Below are 22,438 nucleotides of genomic sequence, written 5' to 3' on the forward strand. Positions count from 1 at the left end.
CCAACTAGTGGAGTGGTGTTGCAGCATCAACCTTGCACTCACCATCAGTAAGATAAAAGGGCTGATTGTGGTCTTCAGGGAGGGTGAGATGAAGGAACACACACCAATCCTCATAGAGGATCCTGAAGTGTAGAGAGTGAGCAGTTTCAAATTCCTCGGTGTCAAGATCTCTGAGGACCTAACCTGGTCCCAACATATTGATGCAGCTGTAAAGAAGGCAAGATAACAACTATACTTCATTAGGAGTTTGAAGAGATTTAGTATGTTCACAAAAACTCTCAAAAACTTCTATCGATGTACTGTGGAGAGCATACTAACAGGCTGAATCGCTGGTATGTTTGGGGTGGGGGGGGGGTTACTGCACAGGACTAATACAAGTTGCAGAGGGTTGTAAATTTAGTCAGCTTCATCTAGTCTATGAAGCACCCAGGACATCTTTAGGGAAGCAGTGTCTCAGAAAGGCAGCGTCCATTATTAAAGGGCTCCAGCACCCAGGGCATGCCCTTTTCTCACTGTTACCATCAGGAAGGAGGTACAGAAGCCTGAAGCCACACATTCAGTGATTCAGGAACAGCTTCTTCCCCTCTGCCATCTGATTCCTAAGTGGACATTGAACCCATGAACACTACCTCAGTTTTTCAATATTTCTGTTTTTGCTTGATTTTAATCTATTCAATGTCCATGTACTGTAATTGATTTACTTATTTATTTATACTTTTTTTTTCTTCTGTATTGCATTGAACTGCTGCTGCTAAGTTAACAAATTTCATGCTGGTGATAATAAATTTGATTCTAACTTCAGCTACAGATGCACAACTACTGTACATTTAAAATTGCTTAAGCTAGCTTAATTACATTGTAAAGACTTAAGTACATTTAATACTCTCAGACTATTTATTTTGTTATATCGCTAGTTTTGGTTTCCATAGATCTTATCGATTCAAGATTATTTGTTCTGCCAGTTTATTAAAAGATCGAACATACTTGTCAACTTTGGGACCTTGTTACTGGATTGGATTGGAAGGTGCAAGACACAGGATCTCCGCTATCCTACAGGTCACACTTGGTCAAGGTGTAGCACCTGTATAGTCCACCCCCACCCCCACATCCACTGGTCAGGGTCACATGAAGCCGTGGGTGCAGCTGGTGCATTTCACAAGTCCTGGTTATGTGACCACTGGCAACCAAGCAGACAATCTCTGAAGAGTATTGATAATGTCTGGGGTCACCCATCTGTGATGTCACTGCACAGAAGAAAGCAATGGCAAACCACTTCTGTAGAAAAATTTGCCAAGAACAATCAAGGTGATAGAAAGAGAAAAGCATAAGATCAGATTAAAGACAGATGGAAGACCCTGATTGCCCACATCATACAACCTGGCGTATAATGATAATAATGATCTTTATTGTAATCCATCCACAGACTGTTTATTCCTAATATGTAGGGAAGGGCACTGGTTAAATTATTGGATTAAAGGTAAGGAAGATAAATGTAATACCTGTGTAGCATCAGTCTTATTGCGTGTGACTAGTCTCTTTGAGAAAATCAAATGACATTCGGTACTAATAAGCCATTAGAAGCTTTGAGATATTGGAAGGAGACAGTGAATAGAAACCACACACTTCAGGAGATAACTTTTGTTTATAAGAAGAAAAACCAATATGTACAAAATATTTACATGATCAAGAACAATTCAAAATTCCAACATTCTGTTTAGGTTCCAAATCTTAGATAAATCTAAGATTTATCTAAGATAAAAGTAAATCTAAAACCAAAGCAAATTCCTTTTTAATTAGAATCAGAGAGTGTTGGCGAATGGCCAAGTGATTAAGGTGTTGGTCTAGTGATCTGAAGGTTGCTAGTTCAAGCCTCAGCTAAGGCAGCGTATTGTGTCCTTGAGCAAGGCACTTAACCACACATTGCTCTGTGATGACACTGGTGCCAAACTGTATCAGCTCTTGCCCTTCCCTTAGACAACATCAGTGGCATGGAGAGGGATGACTTGCAGCATGGGCAACTACCAGTCTCCCATACAACCCTGCCCAGGCCTGTGGCTTGGAAACTTCCCAAGGAGCAAATCTCTCAAGACTAATGGATGCCTATTTAGAATCAGGGAGATTCCCTTATTACTCTAATCTCTCTAATTAATTAATTCCCTATTTAAAAGTTTACAGTCTAAACTTTCCTTTTTACTTATCCCCAGTTAGTTGGAAAGCCAAATATAACTCATATACTTAAGTATTATAGTTAACTTCAGTTTCAGTTCCAGGCAGTATATCTGCAAGATTAAATTCAAAAATTATATACACACAGTTTAACTCCTTTCACTATAATTCTCCAACATTGCAAATTTTAAACAAAGTAAATCTCATTCAGTAACTTATCTAAGTCTTTGCAAAAATAATCAGTTCTTGCAGAAAATCAAATTCAGATTCTTTGAATGAAAATCAACTTTTACACCCAGCCATATTAAATCCTCTGTGTCATGTTACGTACCCCGTAACTGGGTTACCAAACCAGCAGAAGTGGAATATACGTTGGAGTGTGTAATTACTAGTAACTAATGAAGTTTATTAGCAAACTAAGTAATACAGTATCAAAAAGGCAAATATACATATAAAACAGGTTAGCAATGATAAATACAGAAGTGTAGAAATAAGAATCAAAACCAAGCTCTATCCAAGTCTAGGGGTAAATGAATAGGCTTAAGATAATGCAGAGTTCAGTTCAGTTCAAGTCAAGTTTCTGTTGCTGTTGCTGTTGTTGGGGGGAGAGAGAGAGTGAGTGAGATATGAGCAGCTGTAGCAGGCAAACCTTCTGTTGTCTTCTTGTTCCGTTGCACTGATGTGATCATTCGGTTATGACCCCTCCGTTCTCAGCTAGACTGTTCTTCTGTGGTGAACTCATCACTCTGGCATGAGTGGACACACACACAAGCCTCCACTGGTCCTGCTGTCACACTGTGAGCTTTGTGACCGATCTCCCGATTTGGTCCTCTAGGCCCCCACCTTCCTGTGGGTGCACAAACCTCTTGCAGTGTCTTGTGGTGTGTCTGCCAGTGTCTCAGCAGACCCGTCTTTTATCTCCCCTGCCAGGGATACCAGCCATCAATCAACTGACCATGTCCATGTCCATCAAACTGGCCACTCCCTCCTGTCTCAGCAGACACCTGGCATCACTCTGCTGTGTCAACAGGGATCCACACAAACAGGCCAAATATCCTTGGCGTTAAGGTCAACAATTAGCGAAGAAGCCATAATACTAAATCATCCATTTAATCCTTGTCTCTCTCTCTCCCATCTGCAACAGGATGCCTCCCCCCCCCCATCTCTCTCTCTCTCGTTAACAGCATAGTTCACAGGGGGATCAACTCTGGACCCCATCTCCAGCTGGTTTTCTCATCACACATAACAGTCATTACACATTTCGTTCCCGTGTTGGTAGTTAAATCTTGGGTAGCTCGCAATCTTCTTTTTTTGGTTCATTGGAATGAAATAGTTTATCATCCATGGCAAGTCAATACACAAACTTGACCAAATCCCTTGGTATGACTTATAGAACTAATTCCTGACTACACAGTAGGGAACTTGGACACTCGTCTCTGCCGATACTGTCCCATTACAGCTGCTGTGTGTTATAGCTGTAGCTTCAATAAATCTGTTATCATTATTGTCTCTCTCCAGGGGTTTCTTCCTGAGGTTTTCAAGTTAGTAGTGTAAAGATACTCACTACTAATTCCACTCTTAACAGTGCATGTCTTCAGCTTCTAATCATTGCTGCGTTTCTCTCCTTGTCCGGTCTGCGTCAGCCACACCTCTTCTTATGGAGTGCGTTTTTTTTCAAATTCTCTCTTTTTTTAAATTGGCAAACCTTGTTTACATTCTTTCACAGGTGGAGCTTTCTAATATTATATCTTTGGGTTTAATTAACCTGGGTTACATAAAGGTTAAAGATTAACTTTATTTGTCACACGTACATCAAAACATACAGCAAATGTGTAATTTGCTTCAACAACCAACGCAGTCCAAGAATGTGCAGGGGGCAGCCTACAAGTGTCACCAGTCTTCCAGCACTAATATGGCACCCCTATAACATTCTAATATGGGAGGAAACCAGAGCACCCAGAGGACACCCACATGGTTACAGGGGAACGTACAAACTCCTCACAAACAGTGGTGGAATCGAACCCTATCTTGCAGCTAGCACTGTAGAATGTTATGCAAACCACCACAAGACCCATGCTGCCCAAAATATTCTATGTTAGTCTACTAATTCCAAAGATTCAAAGTACATTTATTATCAAAGTATGTACTGAGTATACGACCTTAAGATTTTCTTCTCACAGATGGCCAGGAAACAAAGAAGCACCCAGGCCAAGAAAACATCAAGCAGCCAATGAGCAAAAGAAGAACAAATTGTGCAAACAGCAGAAACCCGAGCAAAAAACACTGAACGTAAAACGTCAAACCACAGAGTCCTTGAAACAATCTCGGAATGTTGGGTTTAGCTCAGTCCAGTTCAAGTTAGCTTTGTCATTTGCTGACTGCAGGCCACAGAGCCAGTCTGCCCCAATCTAAATCACACAAAATTGCAATTAAAAAAAGGAGTAACATAAAACGAGAAACACATATGATGTAAACTACAGTCAAATTCACTAACCACGCCAATTAAACCTTGCCCAAGACCAAAGGTTCTGGCACCATCAAGTGGCCATGCCTCAGAAAGGCAGCATCTGTCATTAAAGACCTCCATCACAGAGTCGAGGATATATTTATAGCATTGCAATTACTGCTGCTACAAAAAAACACATTTCAGGACATTTGTCAGTGATATTAAACCTGATTCTGATTGTCTTACAGCGATCAGTGAGTGGGGTTTGATTACAGATGCTGTCTGTCAGGAGTTTGTATGTTCTCCCTGTGACTATGTGGGTTTCCTCCCTGTGCTCCAAAGATACACAGTTAGGGTTTGTAAGCTGTGGGCATCAGCGAGTTGGCACCAGATGCGCGGCAACACTGACGGGCTGCTCTCGCTGATTTGATGAAAAATGACACATTTCACTGTACTTGAGACAAATAAAGGTAGCATTTCTCTCCTCTCTTTGGCATGACAAGGTAGTGTAACGATCAGCATAATGCTATTACAGCGCCAGAGACTTATGTTCAATCCCACCACTGTACGTTTTCACATGGGTTCCCTCCGTGTGCTCTGGTTTCCTCCCATGTTCCAAAGACGTGTGGGTCTCTAGGTTAATTGGTCATGTAGGTGTAATTGGGAGGTGCTGGTTAGCTGGGCTGGAAGGGGCTGTTACCATGATGCATCTCTAAATAATAAAGAAACTATTGGAATTTTGTAAAATTCCACCTAGTTCACTTGTGTTCTTGAAGAAAATCTGCTTCCTCTACCTTATCGGGTTTACATGTGACACTGGAATCAATCTTGATTCATAAAGACCTACTGTCCACTTCGCCACTGGTGGTTAGGGCAGCAGTAAAGGTCCTCCATCTCTAGCGGTGTTCAGGGCTTCCCTCATTGTGTCAGCAGCTTCCCCTCGGTTTTCACTACTGTCAGTCATGCAAGTCCTAGGTGGAGTCTCAGGAATACTGTTGCACACAGAAGTAGAAGGATTCTTCATTGGTGTTTCTGTAACAATTGTATTTTACCAGTCAGGGTTATTTATCTTGAGCTGAACCCCCGAACTTGGAGAACTGGTGGACCACTCTTAGTCTGGCCTCTACCCTTTGATGGGTTTGGCACAGGTAACCCTACCAAGAGCCAAAGCATAAAGCTCTGCCACAAGAAAGCCTTGTGCTTGAAGGAATAGAGGTTGCCATTTTGTGAAGCCGCTCTGTAACCTCCATCTTGGGAACAGTTTGAGAATGGATTCTTGCTCTGGGATAATCTAATCAGAGCAATTGAATTTGGACACCAGGAGTTTCTGCTATTGATCTGCTAAGCCTGAGACCATTCTTAGATAAACTCTGTATTGTGTACCATGGCAGGTTGCAGAAGTAATCTCGTCATCTCAGCCCAGTGTCTTGGTGACCTGGTTTAACTCGTTTGACCCAGAGTCGAAGAGAACAAAAGAGGTCATCTAAGTGTTATCTGTCCTGTGAGTTTCTCGTGAACATGATGTAATTGTCTCGTGATATTGGTATGATGTAATTGTCTTGTGAATGTGGGGTGAGGTGATGTCATGTGAGGGCATGTTCCAGCCAGTATAAAAGGGGAGACCGTAGTTTGTTGCATAGTTGTTTTGTCGGGGAGTCACAGTCGGTGTTTACACAACTGTAGAAGGAGAGAGAGAGAGTGAAGAATTGCCAACTTCGTATGAACTCAAAGAATTGGGTCAAAATCAATGGTGTTGATTTGTGTCTTGAATGTGATTGACATGGATTGTGGCACACACTTTTGCTTAACCCCTTCATGGTTGGGTGTTGTGTGGTGACCACCTCTGACAAAAGGTCAGTTACTTTGAGAAATCTTCTTCTTCAGGATCTCTTCGGAAAAGGCATTTCTCGGCTGGGATCTGCGTCAACAGTTTTGTCTTTTCTTCAAGAATCTCTTCATTGCTAGTTCGGGAAGTCTCTCCTCTCACACTTTATGAATCAAATGGACTTCTTAAACTACCACTTTAAGACTGTGCTTGAGTAAGATCTGTTAAGAATTGTCTCTAAGTTTGACTGTTGGATAACTATAGATGCATAACACTGTTAACTTCCGTTTAAGTTAGTCATTTGTTTACTTTTCTATGTTTTTGAGTAGAGGTTAATAAATTTTGTTGTTTATTTACAAAAACCCGACTCAATTTTCACATCTATTGCTGCTGGTATATAACATAAGGCATGAAATTGTGTAGACTTTGGGCAGGTTTTATAGGTCAGTCAGATGACCCCTTGATGATAGCACTGAAATGCAATATTTGAAGTGGTAAGGAAAGAATATAAAAGCAAAGGCTTCGAATGCAAAGCAGCGACAGCTCTGGAGAATGACCATCAGAGGTACAATTGTGAGCGATCCTACATGGAACACGACTATGAGAACGCCAAGCCAGTGTAGAATCCTTTGCCTGGGTATTACCTTTACTATTCTTTTATTGTTCAGGAGGGTCAGGAAAACTTGTGGCTGAGTACACAGACACTTAATATATGAATTCACATGCTGGTTAACATAGACAATAAAGTACTTATTGGTAAATACAGATTCTTTCTGTACCTCTGTCAGGGTCCGGTCTGGAATCCGCGTTCCGGGTTTTGATCCGGTCTGAGGGCTCTGGACTCCAGGTCCTGCTGTTGTCCCTCCCATCACCCGTGATCTAGTTAGGACCCTCTGGCTCAAGGAGGCACACCTGTGACTCATTGAGCTGCAGGTACTTATAAGGGGCCTTGGGACTGGGACCAGGCGGGTGGTTGTTTTGTTCTGTTTCCTGTTTCTCTGCTGGCTCCGAACTCTTCTCTGCATTCTGTTATCCTGCCTGGGCTCAGATCTACTCCTCATCATGCTTCTCTGCCCCGTACCAGTAATGCCGGGTTGGTCCTCTCCCCCCACCTTTCTTCCCGTGTGCTGGTCCCACTTCTCCGCTCGTTTGTGTTGTTCGCGCGGTCGTGCTATTTGCTGGCCTTTCCCGATTTTCCTGTAATCATGACTGTTGTGTTAGTCACCCTGGACCTATGCCCGTTCCTACCCCTTGCCTCCGTCAGGCAGATCCGGCTGACCCGCCTCTGCCTGGCAGTGGTTCTGCCTGTTCCTATCCCTCGCCTCTGTCGGGCAGATCCGGCCGACCAGCCGCTGCCCGGCAGTGGTTCTGCCCGTTCCTATCCCTTGCCTCCGTCAGGCAGGTTCGGCTGATCTGCCGCTGCCGGGCGGAGGTTCTGCTCCATCCTCCTCTTCTGCCTGAACCCTGGGATTGTGACCCGCACCCGCCTAGGGGTCCGTGTCATGCCCAGGTCTCCGGTGTTTCCGCCTGGGAGACGGCCCTACCTGGGACATATGCAGCCCACCCAGGGAAGGCTCTCCGCCAGCCTATCTAGCCACCAAGACCTGTCTGCCATCCTGCCTGAACCCCGGGGACCTGCCTACCTGCCTGCCTGAACTTCAGGAGCCCATTCCATTCTGCCTGCCTGAACTCTATCTACCTGAACCCCAGTTCTACCCTTAAATGCCATGGCATCCCCATCCTGTCCTCCCCCTAGTACTTCAGTGTCTGCATCCTGTGTTTGGGTCCATTCGGCCGCGTTCCTGACAACCTCTCTGATCATTATTACTGAGAAGTAATCCTTATGAGAGCTCCAACATACGACTATACACTGGCAATCTTTATTCTATTTTGTTTAGAATACTGGATTGCAACAGACCCTTCCAGCCCAATCACACCCATCTGAACAATTAATCTACTCACAATTAACAGACCAGATTGGAAACGGTGCAGATGAACCTCTCTTGGAAAGGGTGATGGTGAGGGGAAGATGAAGGGGCAGGTGTTACACCATCTGCTTCAGTTGCAGGGGACAGGGTGGACTGGGTAGGGGTGGAGATGAGCAGACTGGAAAGAAGAGAATAGTCATTGTGAAAGGGGAGGGGCAGAAAAAGATGTAACTCAACATCCATCCCAGGGACATTTTTCTTGCAACCAATTTATTATTATTCTTCTCAACCCCATTCTCCTGCCTTCCTCCTGTAAACTTGGACACCCTTATTAATTAAAGACCTATCAACCTCTGCTTTAAATGTCCCTTATGACTTGGCCTCCACAGCTGCCTGATGCAATGAATTCCACAGATTCACTGCCCTCGAGCTAAAGAAATTCCTCTTTGTCTCTGTTCTAAAGGGACATCTTTCTATTCTGAAGTTGTGCTCTCTGGTCCTAGACTCCCCCTCTATGGGAAAAATCCTCTCCCTGTCCACTTTGTCCAGGCCTTTCAATATTCAGTAAGTTTCAATGAGATCCCTCCTCATACTTCTAAACGCCAGTGAGTACAGGTCCAGGGCCATCAAACATTCCTCATATGTTAACCCTTTTATTCCTGGGATCATTCTTGTGAACTCTCTGCAATGCCAGCACATCCTTCCATAGAGGAGAAATGCAGACAAGATTATGGTTTTTAGTGAGATTAGATAAGTAAAGGCCAGGGAGAAGGGTTGTAGAGATGGATGGACAGGTGATAGGGAAGGGGTATCATGTGGTGCCTTTTGCTGCTTGACCTGCTGATTTTTTTCCCAGCCTTTTATTTTGTTCTGGATTCCAACATCTGTAGTCTCTTTTATCTCCTGAATATATCCTTAAGTGGTTTAGAGTTGATTTTTATCTGCTCATGTTTCAAGCATGAGAAAGTCAGCAGATGCTGGAAATCTAAAGCAACTCAATATCATTTATTTACTTATTTATTATTGTTATTATTTTTTAGCATTTGCACAGTTTCTAATTTTTTTCACATAGGTTGTTTGACAATCTTTGTGTGTAGCTTTACATCAAATCAGAATCAGGTTTAATAGCATTGGCATATGTCATGAAATTTGTTGTTATGCGGCAGCTGAACATTGCAATAAATAATGATAAAAAGGACTGTAAGTTGCATTAAGTATGTATATTTAGAAAGTTAAATCAAATAAATAGTGTAAAAAGAGAAAACAGAAGTGAGATAGTGTTCATGGGTTCAACATCCATTTAGAAATCTGATGACAGAGGGGAGCAAGCTGTTTCTGAATCACTGAGTGTATATCTTCAGGTTTCTGTACCTCCTTCCTGGTGGTAACAATGAGAAAAGGCGTCCTGGGTGATGGGCAGGTCCTTAATGCCTTGTTGAGGCATTGCTCCTTGAAGCTGTATTTCTTTGTTCTATTTTGAATGCCTGCAAGATAATGAACCTGCAGGTTGTATATATGGTGATGTATACATTCTTTGATAATAAACTTACTTTGAACTTTTTATAATTATTGTGCTGCTAATTGACATTTTGTTTATATTTCTTCCCTTCAGCTATGTGTGCTCCCAAATGCCGTGAGTACACCCTACTGATTTCTTCCATTCCCCGGGGTAGTTTGCCCAAGTCATAGATTGTTGCCTTCACTCTGGCAAGATGTCAAATATTAACTTAAGGGGATGATCTGGATGACAGAATAGATGACATTGAGGACAGATTTGCTGAGGATAGAAGATAGGTGGCAGGGCAGGGAGTCTGCAGAAGGACTTAGACAGATTAGTAGAATGGGCAAAGAAGTGGCAGATGGAATACAGTGTCTCGAAATGTATGGTTGTGCATTTTGGTAGAAGGAATGAAGGGATAGGCTATTTTCTAAAATAGCAAATTCAGAAATGGGAGGTGCGGAGAGACTTGGGAGTCTTAGTATAGGATTTTCTAAAGGTTAACTTGCTGGTTGAGTCGGTAGTAAGGAAGGCTAATGCAATGTTAGTATTCATTTCCAGAGGAATAGAATATAAAAGCAAGGATGTAATGCAGTGGATTCAAAAGGTACTGGTCAGACCACATTTGGACTGCAAATTCCACAAATAAATGGGCTAATGTATGAGAAATGTTTGATGGCGCTGGACTTGTACTCAATGGAGTCTAGAAGAGTTATGTTGATCTATTAAGAGGGAATCCTGCTTATTTCCTCAATGAATTCCAACAGACTTTTATCGTGTGCCTCAAAGAACCATGAAACCTCCTTCTTAATAACGGATTCCAACATCTTGCCAACTACTGAAGTCATCAGGATAACTGGTCAATAATTTCCTGCCTTTTGCCCCTAGAAGGGAGTGACATTTGCGATTTTTCAGTCCTCAAGAACCATTCCAGAAACTAGCAAATCTTGACTAATGCCTGCTCAATTTCTTCAGCTACCTCTTTCAAAACCCTGGGGTGTAGTCCATGTGGTCCAGGTGTCTTATCTACCTTCAGACCTTTCAGCACCTTCTCCTTAGTAATAGCGACCACACTCACTTCTGCCCCCAACACTCAGATTTCTGGCACTGTGCTTGTGCTTTCCACAATGAGCACCAATGCAAAATACTTATTCAGTCTGCTCACCATTTCTTTGTTCCCCATTACACTAGTAAATCCACTGAACATCTACAGACAAACAAGTAACTATTCAGCCCGTAATCCAATAGTTGCTCCTAATGTGCAAATGAGTGGGAAGTTGGGGTGGGAGGGATGGCTGATGAGGATCAGGAAAGGTTTAAAAAGTGGGAGGGTGCAGGGAGGTCAAATCCCTCACAGATCAGTCCGGACTACAGGTCCATAACCCTCCTGCAAATGAAAACAAGGCAGAGACAAATCTTAAAATGCTATTCAATCTCCACTTTCAATATTATGTGCAGTTTTGGTCACCCCCATTATTGGAAGGATATAGAGATTGTGGAGAGGGTGCAGAAAAGGTTCTGCACAATATTACTTAGGTTAGAGGGTATGAGCTATAAGGAGATGCTAGACAAACCTGGGTTCCCCTCAGAGCATCAGAGGTGAGGCTAAGGTTTTTCACAAGGCAGAGGTTTTAAATCTATAAGAGACAGTCATGATAGATAGTCAAAATATTTCCCCTAGGGTAAAAATGTCGAACACCAGAGGACTTACATTTGAGGTTGGGGTGGTGGTGAGGAGTTGTAGTTTATAGATGATGTGAGGGGCCAGTATTTTACACAGAGGAAGGGGCTCACAAGAGTGATTGCAGATGCTGGAAATTTGGATCAACCCACACAAAGTGCTGGAGGTACTCAGTGAGTCAGGCAGTGAAATGAACAGTCAACATTTTTGGCTGAGACCCAACATCAGGACCTCAGAAATGTTGACTGTTTATTATTTTTCCTAGATGCTGCCTGGTCAGCTGAGTTCCTCCAGCATTTTGTGTGTGTGTGGAGCTTTTTATAAAAAGCTCCATTTTATAGAAAGGAAAATTATTAAATTGAGATTTTTATAAGATTGGAAACATGGGAAATGGGGGAAGGGTGGGTGGTGGGGTTTCAAATTATTTTTGGTGATGGGGAAGGGTGGAGAAGGGATTGGGGTGATGGGGAGGGGTGAATAAGGGGTTGGGGTGGTGGGGAAGGATGGAGAAGGGATTTGGGTGGTAGGGAGGGGTGAATAAGGGATTGGGGTGGTGAGGAAGGGTGGAGAAGGGATTGGGGTGGTGGAGAAGGATGGAGAAGGGATTTGGGTGGTGGGGAGGGGTGAATAAGGGATTGGGGTGGTGGGGAAGGGTGGAGAAGGGATTTGGGTGGTGGGGAAGGGTGGAGAAGGGATTTGGGTGGGAACAGGTGGAGAAACCACCTCATGTACCTACAAGCAGAGCTGGCAACCCAGCAGATTGGGCAGCATTTGTGGTGGAAGAAGTAAGAGTTAACCAGGCAAGTGATGAGGGGAATCTTATCCTTCTTTCATCTTGCTGGCTGGGAATTCTGCGGGATCCAGACTGATGTTGACCAAAACCAATCCCACTGGAATTTAAGGTGTTATCGCATGCTTGTCCACCTGATCTGGAACATCCAAAGATTAAATGCCGACCATTCTACTTACCAAGAGGATTCTCTGCCGTGTACCTGACTACAGTTTACACACTGCCAAAGCCAAATGTTGAGCATGCACTCGATGTATTGAGTGTTGCTGCTCCCCTAAAAATATAGGGTGTTTTTCCTGGTCTGTTCTCTGGTCCAGGGGTGAATGTCCCTCATTGGAGGTGGTGGTGTGGGGTCTGCTGCTGTTCCCTTTGCTGTTCATCTTACATTGTGTTCTCCTTCTCCAGGACGCTCCACAACAGTTACTGACTGCAGCCTGTGCCTTGAGGTGAAAGTTAACTGCTGGAAAATGAAGACTTGCTGGCCAAGTGAGTGGGCCCCAGGTTTCAGCCTTGAGCAAGATGCAGTGGTCTCTGTCCCAAACAGGACAGGGCTCTGTGTCTTCACCGGCAGCGGGAGGGTTGGGGGGAGGCGTGGGATTGGAAATCAGGGGAAAGAATGGGTGCTTGGCGATGGGAAATTGAAATCCTCCTTAACATCAAGGATCCAATTTTATAGATTTGCACATCGTGGCAAAACCTCCCCTCCACAGACTCTGCCTACACTTCTCGCTGCCTCAATAAAGCAGCCAGCGTAAAAAGAGACCCCACCCACCCCAGACATTCTCTCTTCCCCCCCTCCCTTCAGGCAGGAGATACAAAAGCCTGAAAGCACCTACTACCAGACTCAAGGACAGCTTCTATCGCACTGTTGAATGGACCTGATGTATGATAAGATGGACTCTGGATTTCAGAATCGACCTTGTTATGATCTTGCCCTTTATTGTTTTCCAGCAATGTACTTTTTTAGTAGCTTTTACACTTTATTCTGCATTGTTATAAATGTTGTTCTACCTCAATAAACAATGTAATGATTTGATCAGTCATCTAGTAAAATAAGATGGGCTCTTGCCCTCACAACCTATCTCATTATGACCTTGCACCTTAGCCTGCACTGCACTTTCTCTGTAACTGTAACACCTCACTCTACATTCTGCTGTTGTTTTCCCTGGTACGACCTCAGTGCACTGTGGTAGTGAAATGATCCAGGTGGCATGCAAGACAAGTTTTTCTCTATACCTTAGAACATGCGACAATGATAAATCAATTCAATAATATCCATCACAATAGGAAGTCAAAATGAACACAGGTACCAGGGCCGTCAGCAAACTCTGAACCTCCCTCTGCAAATGGATTCTTGACTTCCTGCCCAACAGACCACAATCAGTAAGCAGAGGGAGCAACACCTCTACCATGAATATTCTAAACATTGGTGTCCCAGAATGCTGAGTCCTCAGACCACAACTCTACTCCCTGTACACTCATGACTGTGTGGACAGAATCTGTTTTGACTCTGCCTATGGTGGAGAGTCCTCCAAGAGGACCACAACCTTGTTGTGCCTCAGTGACCCAGAAAGCTATGCTGGCTGGAGTCAGGGCTTCATGTTTTGGTTCTCGGTAGGTTCACTCAGGCCAAACAGGTCAAAGGGTAGAGGCCAGACTAAGAGTGGTCCACTGGTCCTCCAGGTTCAAGGGTTCAGCTCAGGGCCAACACAATACAGAATTCTGACTGGCAATACAGAATTGTATTGGAAACAGCAATGAAGAATCCTTCTACATCTGAGTGTGATGGTATTCCTGAGTCTCCACCCAGGACTTGTGTGACTGACAGTAAACCGAGAGGAAGCTACTGACACAATGAAGGAAGCCGAGAACGCCACCAGAGATAGAGGACCTTCATTCCTGCCCTAAACAATGTGTAATGGGCAAAAGAGATTAACAGTGGAGAGTATACTCACCGGTTGCATCACAGCCTGGTAGGGAAACACCAACGCCCTTGAATGGAAAAGCCTACAAAAAGTAATGGGTTGTATCTCAAATAATGATGAGTAGAATGGAGACAGACTAGAGAGAGTAATGACATGGTGTCCTGACAACAATGGCAACTAACAGAAGAGCTGGTCATTGGCTTTAGAAAGGGAGGTGGGGTGGTGCACATGGTCCTGAACTTTATAGAGAGCATTCTATCTGGATGCACCAGGGACTGGTATGTCAAGTGATCTGCCCATGACTGCAAGACACTCCAGAGAGTTGCAGACACAGCTCACCACATCACAGAAACCAACCTCCCATCCATGGACTCTGTCTATGTTTCTTGCTGCCTCATTAAAGTAGCCAACATAAACAAAAACTCCACCCATCCTGGATATTCTACCAGGATCATTCCAGTTATTACTTTTCAATGGACCTCATTGACTATTGCCCAGTAGTACTTTACATCCATTGTGATGAGATGTTCTGAGAGGCTGGTCATGAAGCATCTCAACTCCTGCCTGAGGATTGACTTGGATCGGCTCCAATTTGTCTACTGGAGCAACAGGTCAACAGCAGATGCCATTCCATTGGCTCTTCACTCAACTCTGGAACGTCTGGATATTGAGGGTGCATACATCAAGATGCTCTTCATTGACTGCAGCTTGGCATTCAATACCATCATCTCCTCAAAACTAATCAATATGCTCCAAGACCCAGCCTCAATACATTCTTGTGCAATTGGATACTTGATTTCCTCGCTTGCAAACCCCAGTTAGTTTGAATTGGCAACAACATCTCCACAATCTCTATCAGCACAGGTGTACCACAAGGCTGTGTACTTAGTCCCTTGATCTACTCACTTTATACTTATGACTGTGAGGCTAAGCACAGCTCCAACACCATATTTAAGTTTGCTGGCAACATCACTGTCACTGGCCGACTCAAAGGTGGCGATGAATCAGCGTACAGGAGGGAGATTGAATGTCTGGCTGAATGGTGCCAAATCAACAACCTCTAACTTGATGCAGCAAGATCAAGGATTATTAACCTCAGGAGGAAGAAACCAGAGGTCCATGAGCCAGTCCTCATTGGGGAATTAGAGGTAGAGAGGATCAGCAACTTTAAATTCCTCAGTGTTATCAGTACAGAGGATCTGTCCAGGGTCCAGCACGTAAGTGCCATTGCAAAGAAGGTATGGCAGAGCCCCAACTTTCTTAAAAGTTTGCAAAGATTCTGAATTTCATCTAAAATGATAAATGGAGAATATATTGACTGGCTGCACGAGGGCCTGGTTTGGAAACACTAATGCCCTTGAACGGAAAATCCTACAAAAAGTAGCGAATATGGCCCAGTCCATCATGGGTAAAGTCCTCTCCACTATTGAGCAAATGTCACAGGAAAGCAGAGTCCATCATCAGGGACCCAGGACATGCTCTTTCTTGTTGCTGCCATCAGGAAAAAGGGATAAAAGCCTCAGAACTCACACACCCAAGTTAAGGAATAATTATTACCCCCCCAACCATCAGATAACTTCACCCATCTACACTTGTCTCATCATTAAAATGTTCCCACGGCCTATGGACTCTTCATCTCATGTTCTTAATGTTTATTGTTTATTTATTTATTTTATTATTTAGTGTTTTTCTTTTTGTATTTGCACAGTTTGATTACTTTTGCACATTTTTTTGTTTGCCTGTCTTATTGCATGTTTTTTCATTGTTTCTGTTGAGTTTTTTTGTATTTACCGTGGATGCCCACAAGAAAACAAATCAAAGGGTGACATACACGTACTTTGATAATAAATTCACATTGAACTTTGAATTTAAGACAATAAGGCTATAAGACATAGGAGCAGAATTAGGCCATTCAACCCATCGAGTCTGCTCTGCCATTCCATCATGGCTGATTTATTATTCCTCTCAACCCAATTCTCCTGCCTTCTCCCCATAACATTTGACACCCTGATTAATCAAGAACCTTTCAGCCTCCACTTTAAATATACCCAGTGACTTGATCTTCACAGTCAACTGTGGCAATGGATTTCACAGATTCACCACCCTCTGGGTAAAGAAATTCCTCTTCATCTCTGTTCTAAAGAGATGACACTCTTTTCTGAGGCTGTGCCCTCTGGTCCTAGACTCACCCACCATCTTCTCCAGGTCCACTCTATCTTGACCTTTCTATCTAGATTGCTTGTATGATAAGTTCAAATTCAAGTTTAGTGTCATTCAAACACGTAGTACATGTATTCAGCCAAATGGAACTATGTTCTTTCAGACCAAGGTGTACAGCACAGCGCAGATAACTCACACAGAACATATAAAGTAATAGTGCCAAAAAATTAACAAATAATAAAATATATTCCAGAAGATTAATACTTAACAAAAGCTGCATTTATGATATGTTAAAAAGTAAACAATGTAATGCTACTGGCGCTCCACATGTGAGGAAACCTGGGTGGTGGCAGGGAGTTCATGGCCTGGGGGAAGAAGCTCTTTTCCATCATAATAGTCCTTGCCCTTATGGTTTAGAACCTCCTGCATGTCAGTATAGAGTCAAAGACATTGTAGGACTGGTGAGAGGGCAACACCAAGAGCCCTGTGTACATAACGCTCCTTATAGATATCTCAGGTGGGTGGAAGAGAGACCCCAATGATCCTTTCAGCAGTCCTCGCAATCCTTTGCAGGGTCTTGTGTTCAGGTGCCTTGCGACCCCTCTACTAGATGGTGATGCAGATGGTCAGTGGTGTTACTGTAAAAATTGGTCAGAATGACTTTTGGTCCCACAATCTACTTCCATATGATCTTGCACATTACTGTTTTCCTGCACTGCATTTCTTTTTTGCAGTAGCTCTTACACTGTGTTGTTTTACCTTATTCCAACTCAATGCATTGTGAGATAATTTTATTTGTATAAGCAGTTTGCAAGCAAACTTTTCACTGTGTCTTGGTACATTGTGACAGTAATAAACCAATACCAATACCCAGTGACTGGGAATAAAGTGTGGGAACCAAGGTCCCAGTGGGTGGGAAGGAATTGGGAACTGGGGCTTGGTGGATGGGTCACCATGAGTGGGAAAGGTTCATGAAGTACATTACTTTCTGAGCTGGAAACGTCAGGAATTCCGAATTGTTAGACAGTGGATCTTATGTTACACACCGCCACCAGGGTACGCTAGTGGCGGAGAAGGTGAAGACTCAGGGTGGGGGGATAGGGCACTTTGTCCTGGATGGTGCCAAGCTTCTAGAATATTTATTTTTGGTTTTGTTTTTATCCAGAGAAATGGTCTGTCACACTTCTGACAGACAGCGTCAGTAGAGGTCAGGATTGAACATGGGTCACTGGGGCTGTGAGGAAGCAGTTAGAATCATAGACACTACAGCACAGAAAGAATTCCTTCGGCCCACCTAGTCCATGCCAAGCTATTATTCTGCCTAGTCCTATTGACGCGCACTCGGACCATAGCCCTCCCATCTATCTACCGACCCTAACTTCTTTTAAATGTCAAAAACGAACCCATGTCCACCACTTTGCTGGTAACTCGTTCCACGTTCTCATCACTCTCTGAGTGAAGTGGCTTCCTTAAACATTTCAACTTTCTTCCTTAACCCATGACCTCTAGTCCTAGTTTCATCCAATCTCAGTGGAAAAAGCCTGCTTGCATTTTCTCTATCTATATCCTCACCAATGTGTGTACCTCAAAGAACTCTCACCTCAATCGCCTACACTACAGGAAATAAAATCCTAACCTATTCAACATAACTCAGATACTCAAGTCCTGGAAACATCTTTATTAAATATCTCTGTACCCTCTCAATCTTATTGATATCTTTCCTCCGTACTTTCTCAATTTTATCCTTTGTCTTATGGTCTTATCAATTGATTCTTGATTAGTTAGGGCATGAAGGGATATGGGGAGAAGGCAGGAGATTGGGGCCGAGAGGGAAATGGATCAGCCATGATGAACTTGCAGAGCAGACTTGTTGGGCCAAATGGCCTAATTCTGCTCCTGTATCTTATGATCTTATCTTTCTTGTACTGTAGGTGGTGAGGATGGGGATACGTCTCTATCAAAGGAGGTGTAAGGTGTACCTTCCCTCTGCTAGCCTGCAGGTCACCCTTGAGCGAGGTGTAGCATCTGTTTGGTGTCCCCTATCCTCTGCCCCTCTGATCAGGGCCATGGGTGGATGGTCGTATCACAAGTCATATCGCCCATGCCACACAACACTGCACATAATGGACTGCAGGTATGTGACCAGAAATGCACACAATCCTCCAAATTAGGCCCTTCTGACATCTTGTACAACTTCAACACAACATCCCATTTCCAATACTCATTCATTTGATTCATGAAGGCCGATGAGCCAATTTATGAGCCTATGACACCACTTTCAAGTAATTATGGATCTGTATTCCCAGATCCCTCTGTTCTACCACACACCCTGGTGCCCTACACTCTGTTAGTTGCACTTCTCACTGCGGCTTTTGTATCTTGTACCCCACAGGAGGTGGGAGCGAACTATGATTCACCCACGTGGCAGGATTGGTCATAGCTCCAATTGAACCTCCTCAGCCGGTCAAGTAGATTACATGTTCACACTGACCAATGGTTTGCTTCCGGTCTGTGGAGGTGGGTCCATTCGGAGACACAGTGGGTTAAATAGCCTTCTCCCTGGGCCGCACAGCTTATAATAATTTGCATTTCTCCAACAGGCATATTAGACCTGGGGGAATCCATCTATCTGATCCTTGGTCTGTCAGCAGGCTTGACCTTGATTGGTTTTGTGGCACTTATTTTTGAGTAAGTTCATTATAAACAGGCAGCAGAGAAGCCTGTAATCAGCTTAGTTGGATCCCTGTTTAATTTCTGATGCTTAGGGCTCTTCCCAGTGTCAAGAATGGTCAGCATTGTTAATTGCAAGATTTCAGTTTGTTTTAGAGTAAAAAGCAAACATACAAATACTAAGCAAACTGAATAAAGGGCTGAGAAACAATGTTAAGAGGTACATAGACAAAAGAATAAAGATGGCACTTCTGGAAAATCCATCACTTTTATCAATAAAATTAGCAAAATTCCTTAGAGAATGATAAATTAGTTAATAGGCTACATAATTAAAACAAATCATGACAGTAATGTGCTAATACTTAGCCAATGAAAAATGAGAACGGTGATAAACAGTTAGTTTAGCTACCATACCACTTTCTGCCAGTGAGTGTGAAAAGTACTTGAGTTTGTTTAAAAAGCAGATATCTTATAAAAGTAATATTTCAAAAAGCAGTGGTTTCTAACAGCTTTTTAACATCCCTCTGAATCTCACTCTATTAAAGGATACCATGGCAAAGTGGTTATCTTACTGGATTAGTAACCAGAGGCCTGGTCTAGGTTATTTCGTGACTAGAGGCCTGGTCTAGGTTATTTATAGTAAGGGACATGTCTTTGAGTTCAAAGTAAATTAATTATCAAAGCACTGATGGCAATTGGGCAGAGATTTCTTCCAGCTAGCCTGATTGAAATCCCTGGCAGGAATATATAAGGAGTCATGGCAGGCCGTGTCTTGTTCACCATGAACCACGGTCGAGAATTCATTTGGTAAGTAGAGTCCCGGCACTTACTCATCAGACCTTTCAGGTTGGGAGAGCCGGAGTGTGACAAGATAAAGTTTAAAGGGAACATTGGGGGGGGGGGCTTCTTCACGCAGAGAGTGGTGGGAGTGTGGAATGAGCTGCCAGATAAAGTGGTGAATGCGGGCTCACTTTTGACATTTAAGAAAAACTTGGACAGGTATGTGGATGAGAGGGGTTTGGAGGGATATGGCCCAGGTGCAGGTCAGTTGGACTAGGCAGAAAGATGGTTCGGCACAGCCAAGAAGGGCCAAAAGGCCTGTTTCTGTGCTGTAATGTTCTATGGTTCTAAGATCGCAACGTCTGAGCACCATAATGAGTTTATCACGAAGCAGATCTCATCACTTGCTGTAGCCGCTTGGTCCATCAGATGGTCATAGGTTTTATTATGCCAAATTTATGTTAGCACAAAGCTCATCGACCACCAATTTGGGGCATAAAAAAATTACACCTTACAGAGTCAAGGTGGCTCTGTGAAATTGACGGCAACTTTAGGATCACTCTGCACACATGGGAATTCCAAAGCCACTGGCCAGTATTCAACCCCCAGCCAGAGGCTGTCCCATCTGCAACCTGTCAAAGGGCAGTAGATTTAGGATGGAGATATGGAGAAACTGCTTTTCCCCAGAGAGTGGTGAATGTGTGGAACTTTCCACCCAGGGATGCAGTTGAGGCGAGACTATTAAGTATATTTAAGATATAGTTAGGTAGCTTTTTTGCATAGCAGGGGAATTGAGGGTTAGGGGGGAAAAAGGCAAGTAGATGGAGTTCACAGCCAGATGGGGGAGCAGGTTCAATGTGCCAGGTAGTCTACTCTGAGATACAGCCCAGTAACAGGCCCTTCAGCCCGATGAGCCCACACTGCCCAATTAACCATATGACCAATTAATCCACTAACCTCTATGTCTTTACAAATTGTGAGGAAACAGAGGAACCCACGACGGGAGAATGTACACACATCTTACAGACAACATTAATCATTAGATGTGTCTGTAAGACACATCTTACAGAGATCATTACTCCCCAACGCCATTTGGCTCTACAATTCAACCACCAGGGGCAAGACATGTTAAAGTGCCGGGGTTAGGACTGAGCTTAAGTTACCACTCAATACACTTTAGTAACTATTTAAGAACTTTTTAAAAGCTATTTATTAATGCTTTTTGGGAGGGTGATTTTAGATGCATATCATATTTATATTGAGTTAAATACTTATGTAATTAGTTTTGCTACAATAAGTGTATGGGACACTGGAAAAATGTTGAATTTCCCCTTGGGGATGAATAAAGTATCTATCTATCTATCTAACAGCGGGAATTGAACCCAGGTCACTAGTGTTGTTATAGCATTGTGAGAACCGCTGAACTACCTGATAATGTTAAGATTATTACTATTCATTTGTTGTCAGTGCACTTAGACAATTCAGTTCTGGGTTGGTTAGGCAAGTCCACGTGGATATTAAGGTCACAGTAGAACAGATAGGTTGGGGCCAACATAGCATGTACACAACTTAATAACCCTAACCAGTTGGGCTGGTTAATTGATCTGCTATGAATGCCACAAAAAGATGAATCTAAAGGCTGTAGATAGTGACATACATGTACTTTGATTATAAATTTACTTTGAACTTTGAGTACATTGGCGGGGCCTAGTGTTTAATTTCTTCTCCTACCCTCTGAAAATCACAATACAAGCTTTGTTGTGACAAAGATCAGTAATCTGAAACCTCTTCACCAGGTCCACTGACTTGCAAATCCTTATCAGCATCTACCAAACTCATTTTAGATTTTCTGGACGAGTCTTCTACTGCTCTTTACTAATTTTCCTACCCTTATTAAAATTATCTCAACAGATCACGCAACTTCCAGGCAAAGATGGACACAGAGGGTAAATAGAGTGTTGAGCCTTACACTGAAGGTCTGTGGGCCCTGGCTTCATTCACAGTGCCAAGTTGCAACAGTGTCCACAATATCCAGGTGCAAGGACAGATCAGGCATACTGAAAGTGATCTTGATTCACAAGTCAGGACATGAGTAAGATGTTAACTATTTTGATGTACTGTACAAATTTGCTGTCAGTTGATGGCATGTTTTCCCTTTGTCTCATCCTGTGTTTAATCCCAGTTCCACAATAAATGGTATTTTCTGGTTACTGCTGTGTTCACTTCATAGACCATGGAACAGACCCTTGGGTCCACAATGTTTGTGCCCACACAATGTCTACTGTCTGCACACCATCCACCCCTCCATGCCTTGCAGGTCATGTGACTTTCTGACTGACTGATTGATTGGATGTCAGTCATATCCACTGAGGACAGTAAGAAAACCTGTGCGGGAGGGTGGAAGAACCATTCCACTCTCTTGACCTCGGAAGTCAGGATCCAGGGGTACAAGTGGTCGTCACATCTGGGGTCTTCCCTGGTTGACTGTGACTCCCTTTGTGCCTACACTCTGCACAAAGCGTTGCAGAGCTGTCTTCCTGGCCATCAGATCTCACTGTCGATCTCGTCC

General features: G+C 43.3%; 1 protein-coding gene across 1 annotated transcript in view; it reads left to right on the top strand.

Moving 5' to 3' along the window:
* The window catches only part of LOC132397012 (sperm-egg fusion protein TMEM95-like), a 30,296-nt gene extending 8,280 nt beyond the window's left edge, over positions 1–22,016 (top strand). Inside the window, exons 4-7 of the mRNA XM_059975226.1 lie at positions 9,978–9,998; positions 12,740–12,820; positions 19,020–19,107; positions 21,781–22,016. Of these exons, the coding sequence (XP_059831209.1) occupies positions 9,978–9,998; positions 12,740–12,820; positions 19,020–19,107; positions 21,781–21,823 (233 nt within the window). The 3' untranslated portion in view covers positions 21,824–22,016. The remainder of the gene's footprint in view (positions 1–9,977; positions 9,999–12,739; positions 12,821–19,019; positions 19,108–21,780) is intronic.
* Positions 22,017–22,438: the final 422 nt, after the last annotated feature.

The sequence above is a fragment of the Hypanus sabinus genome, chromosome 7, assembly GCF_030144855.1.
Source record: "Hypanus sabinus isolate sHypSab1 chromosome 7, sHypSab1.hap1, whole genome shotgun sequence".
Classification (NCBI taxonomy): Eukaryota; Metazoa; Chordata; class Chondrichthyes; order Myliobatiformes; family Dasyatidae; genus Hypanus; species Hypanus sabinus.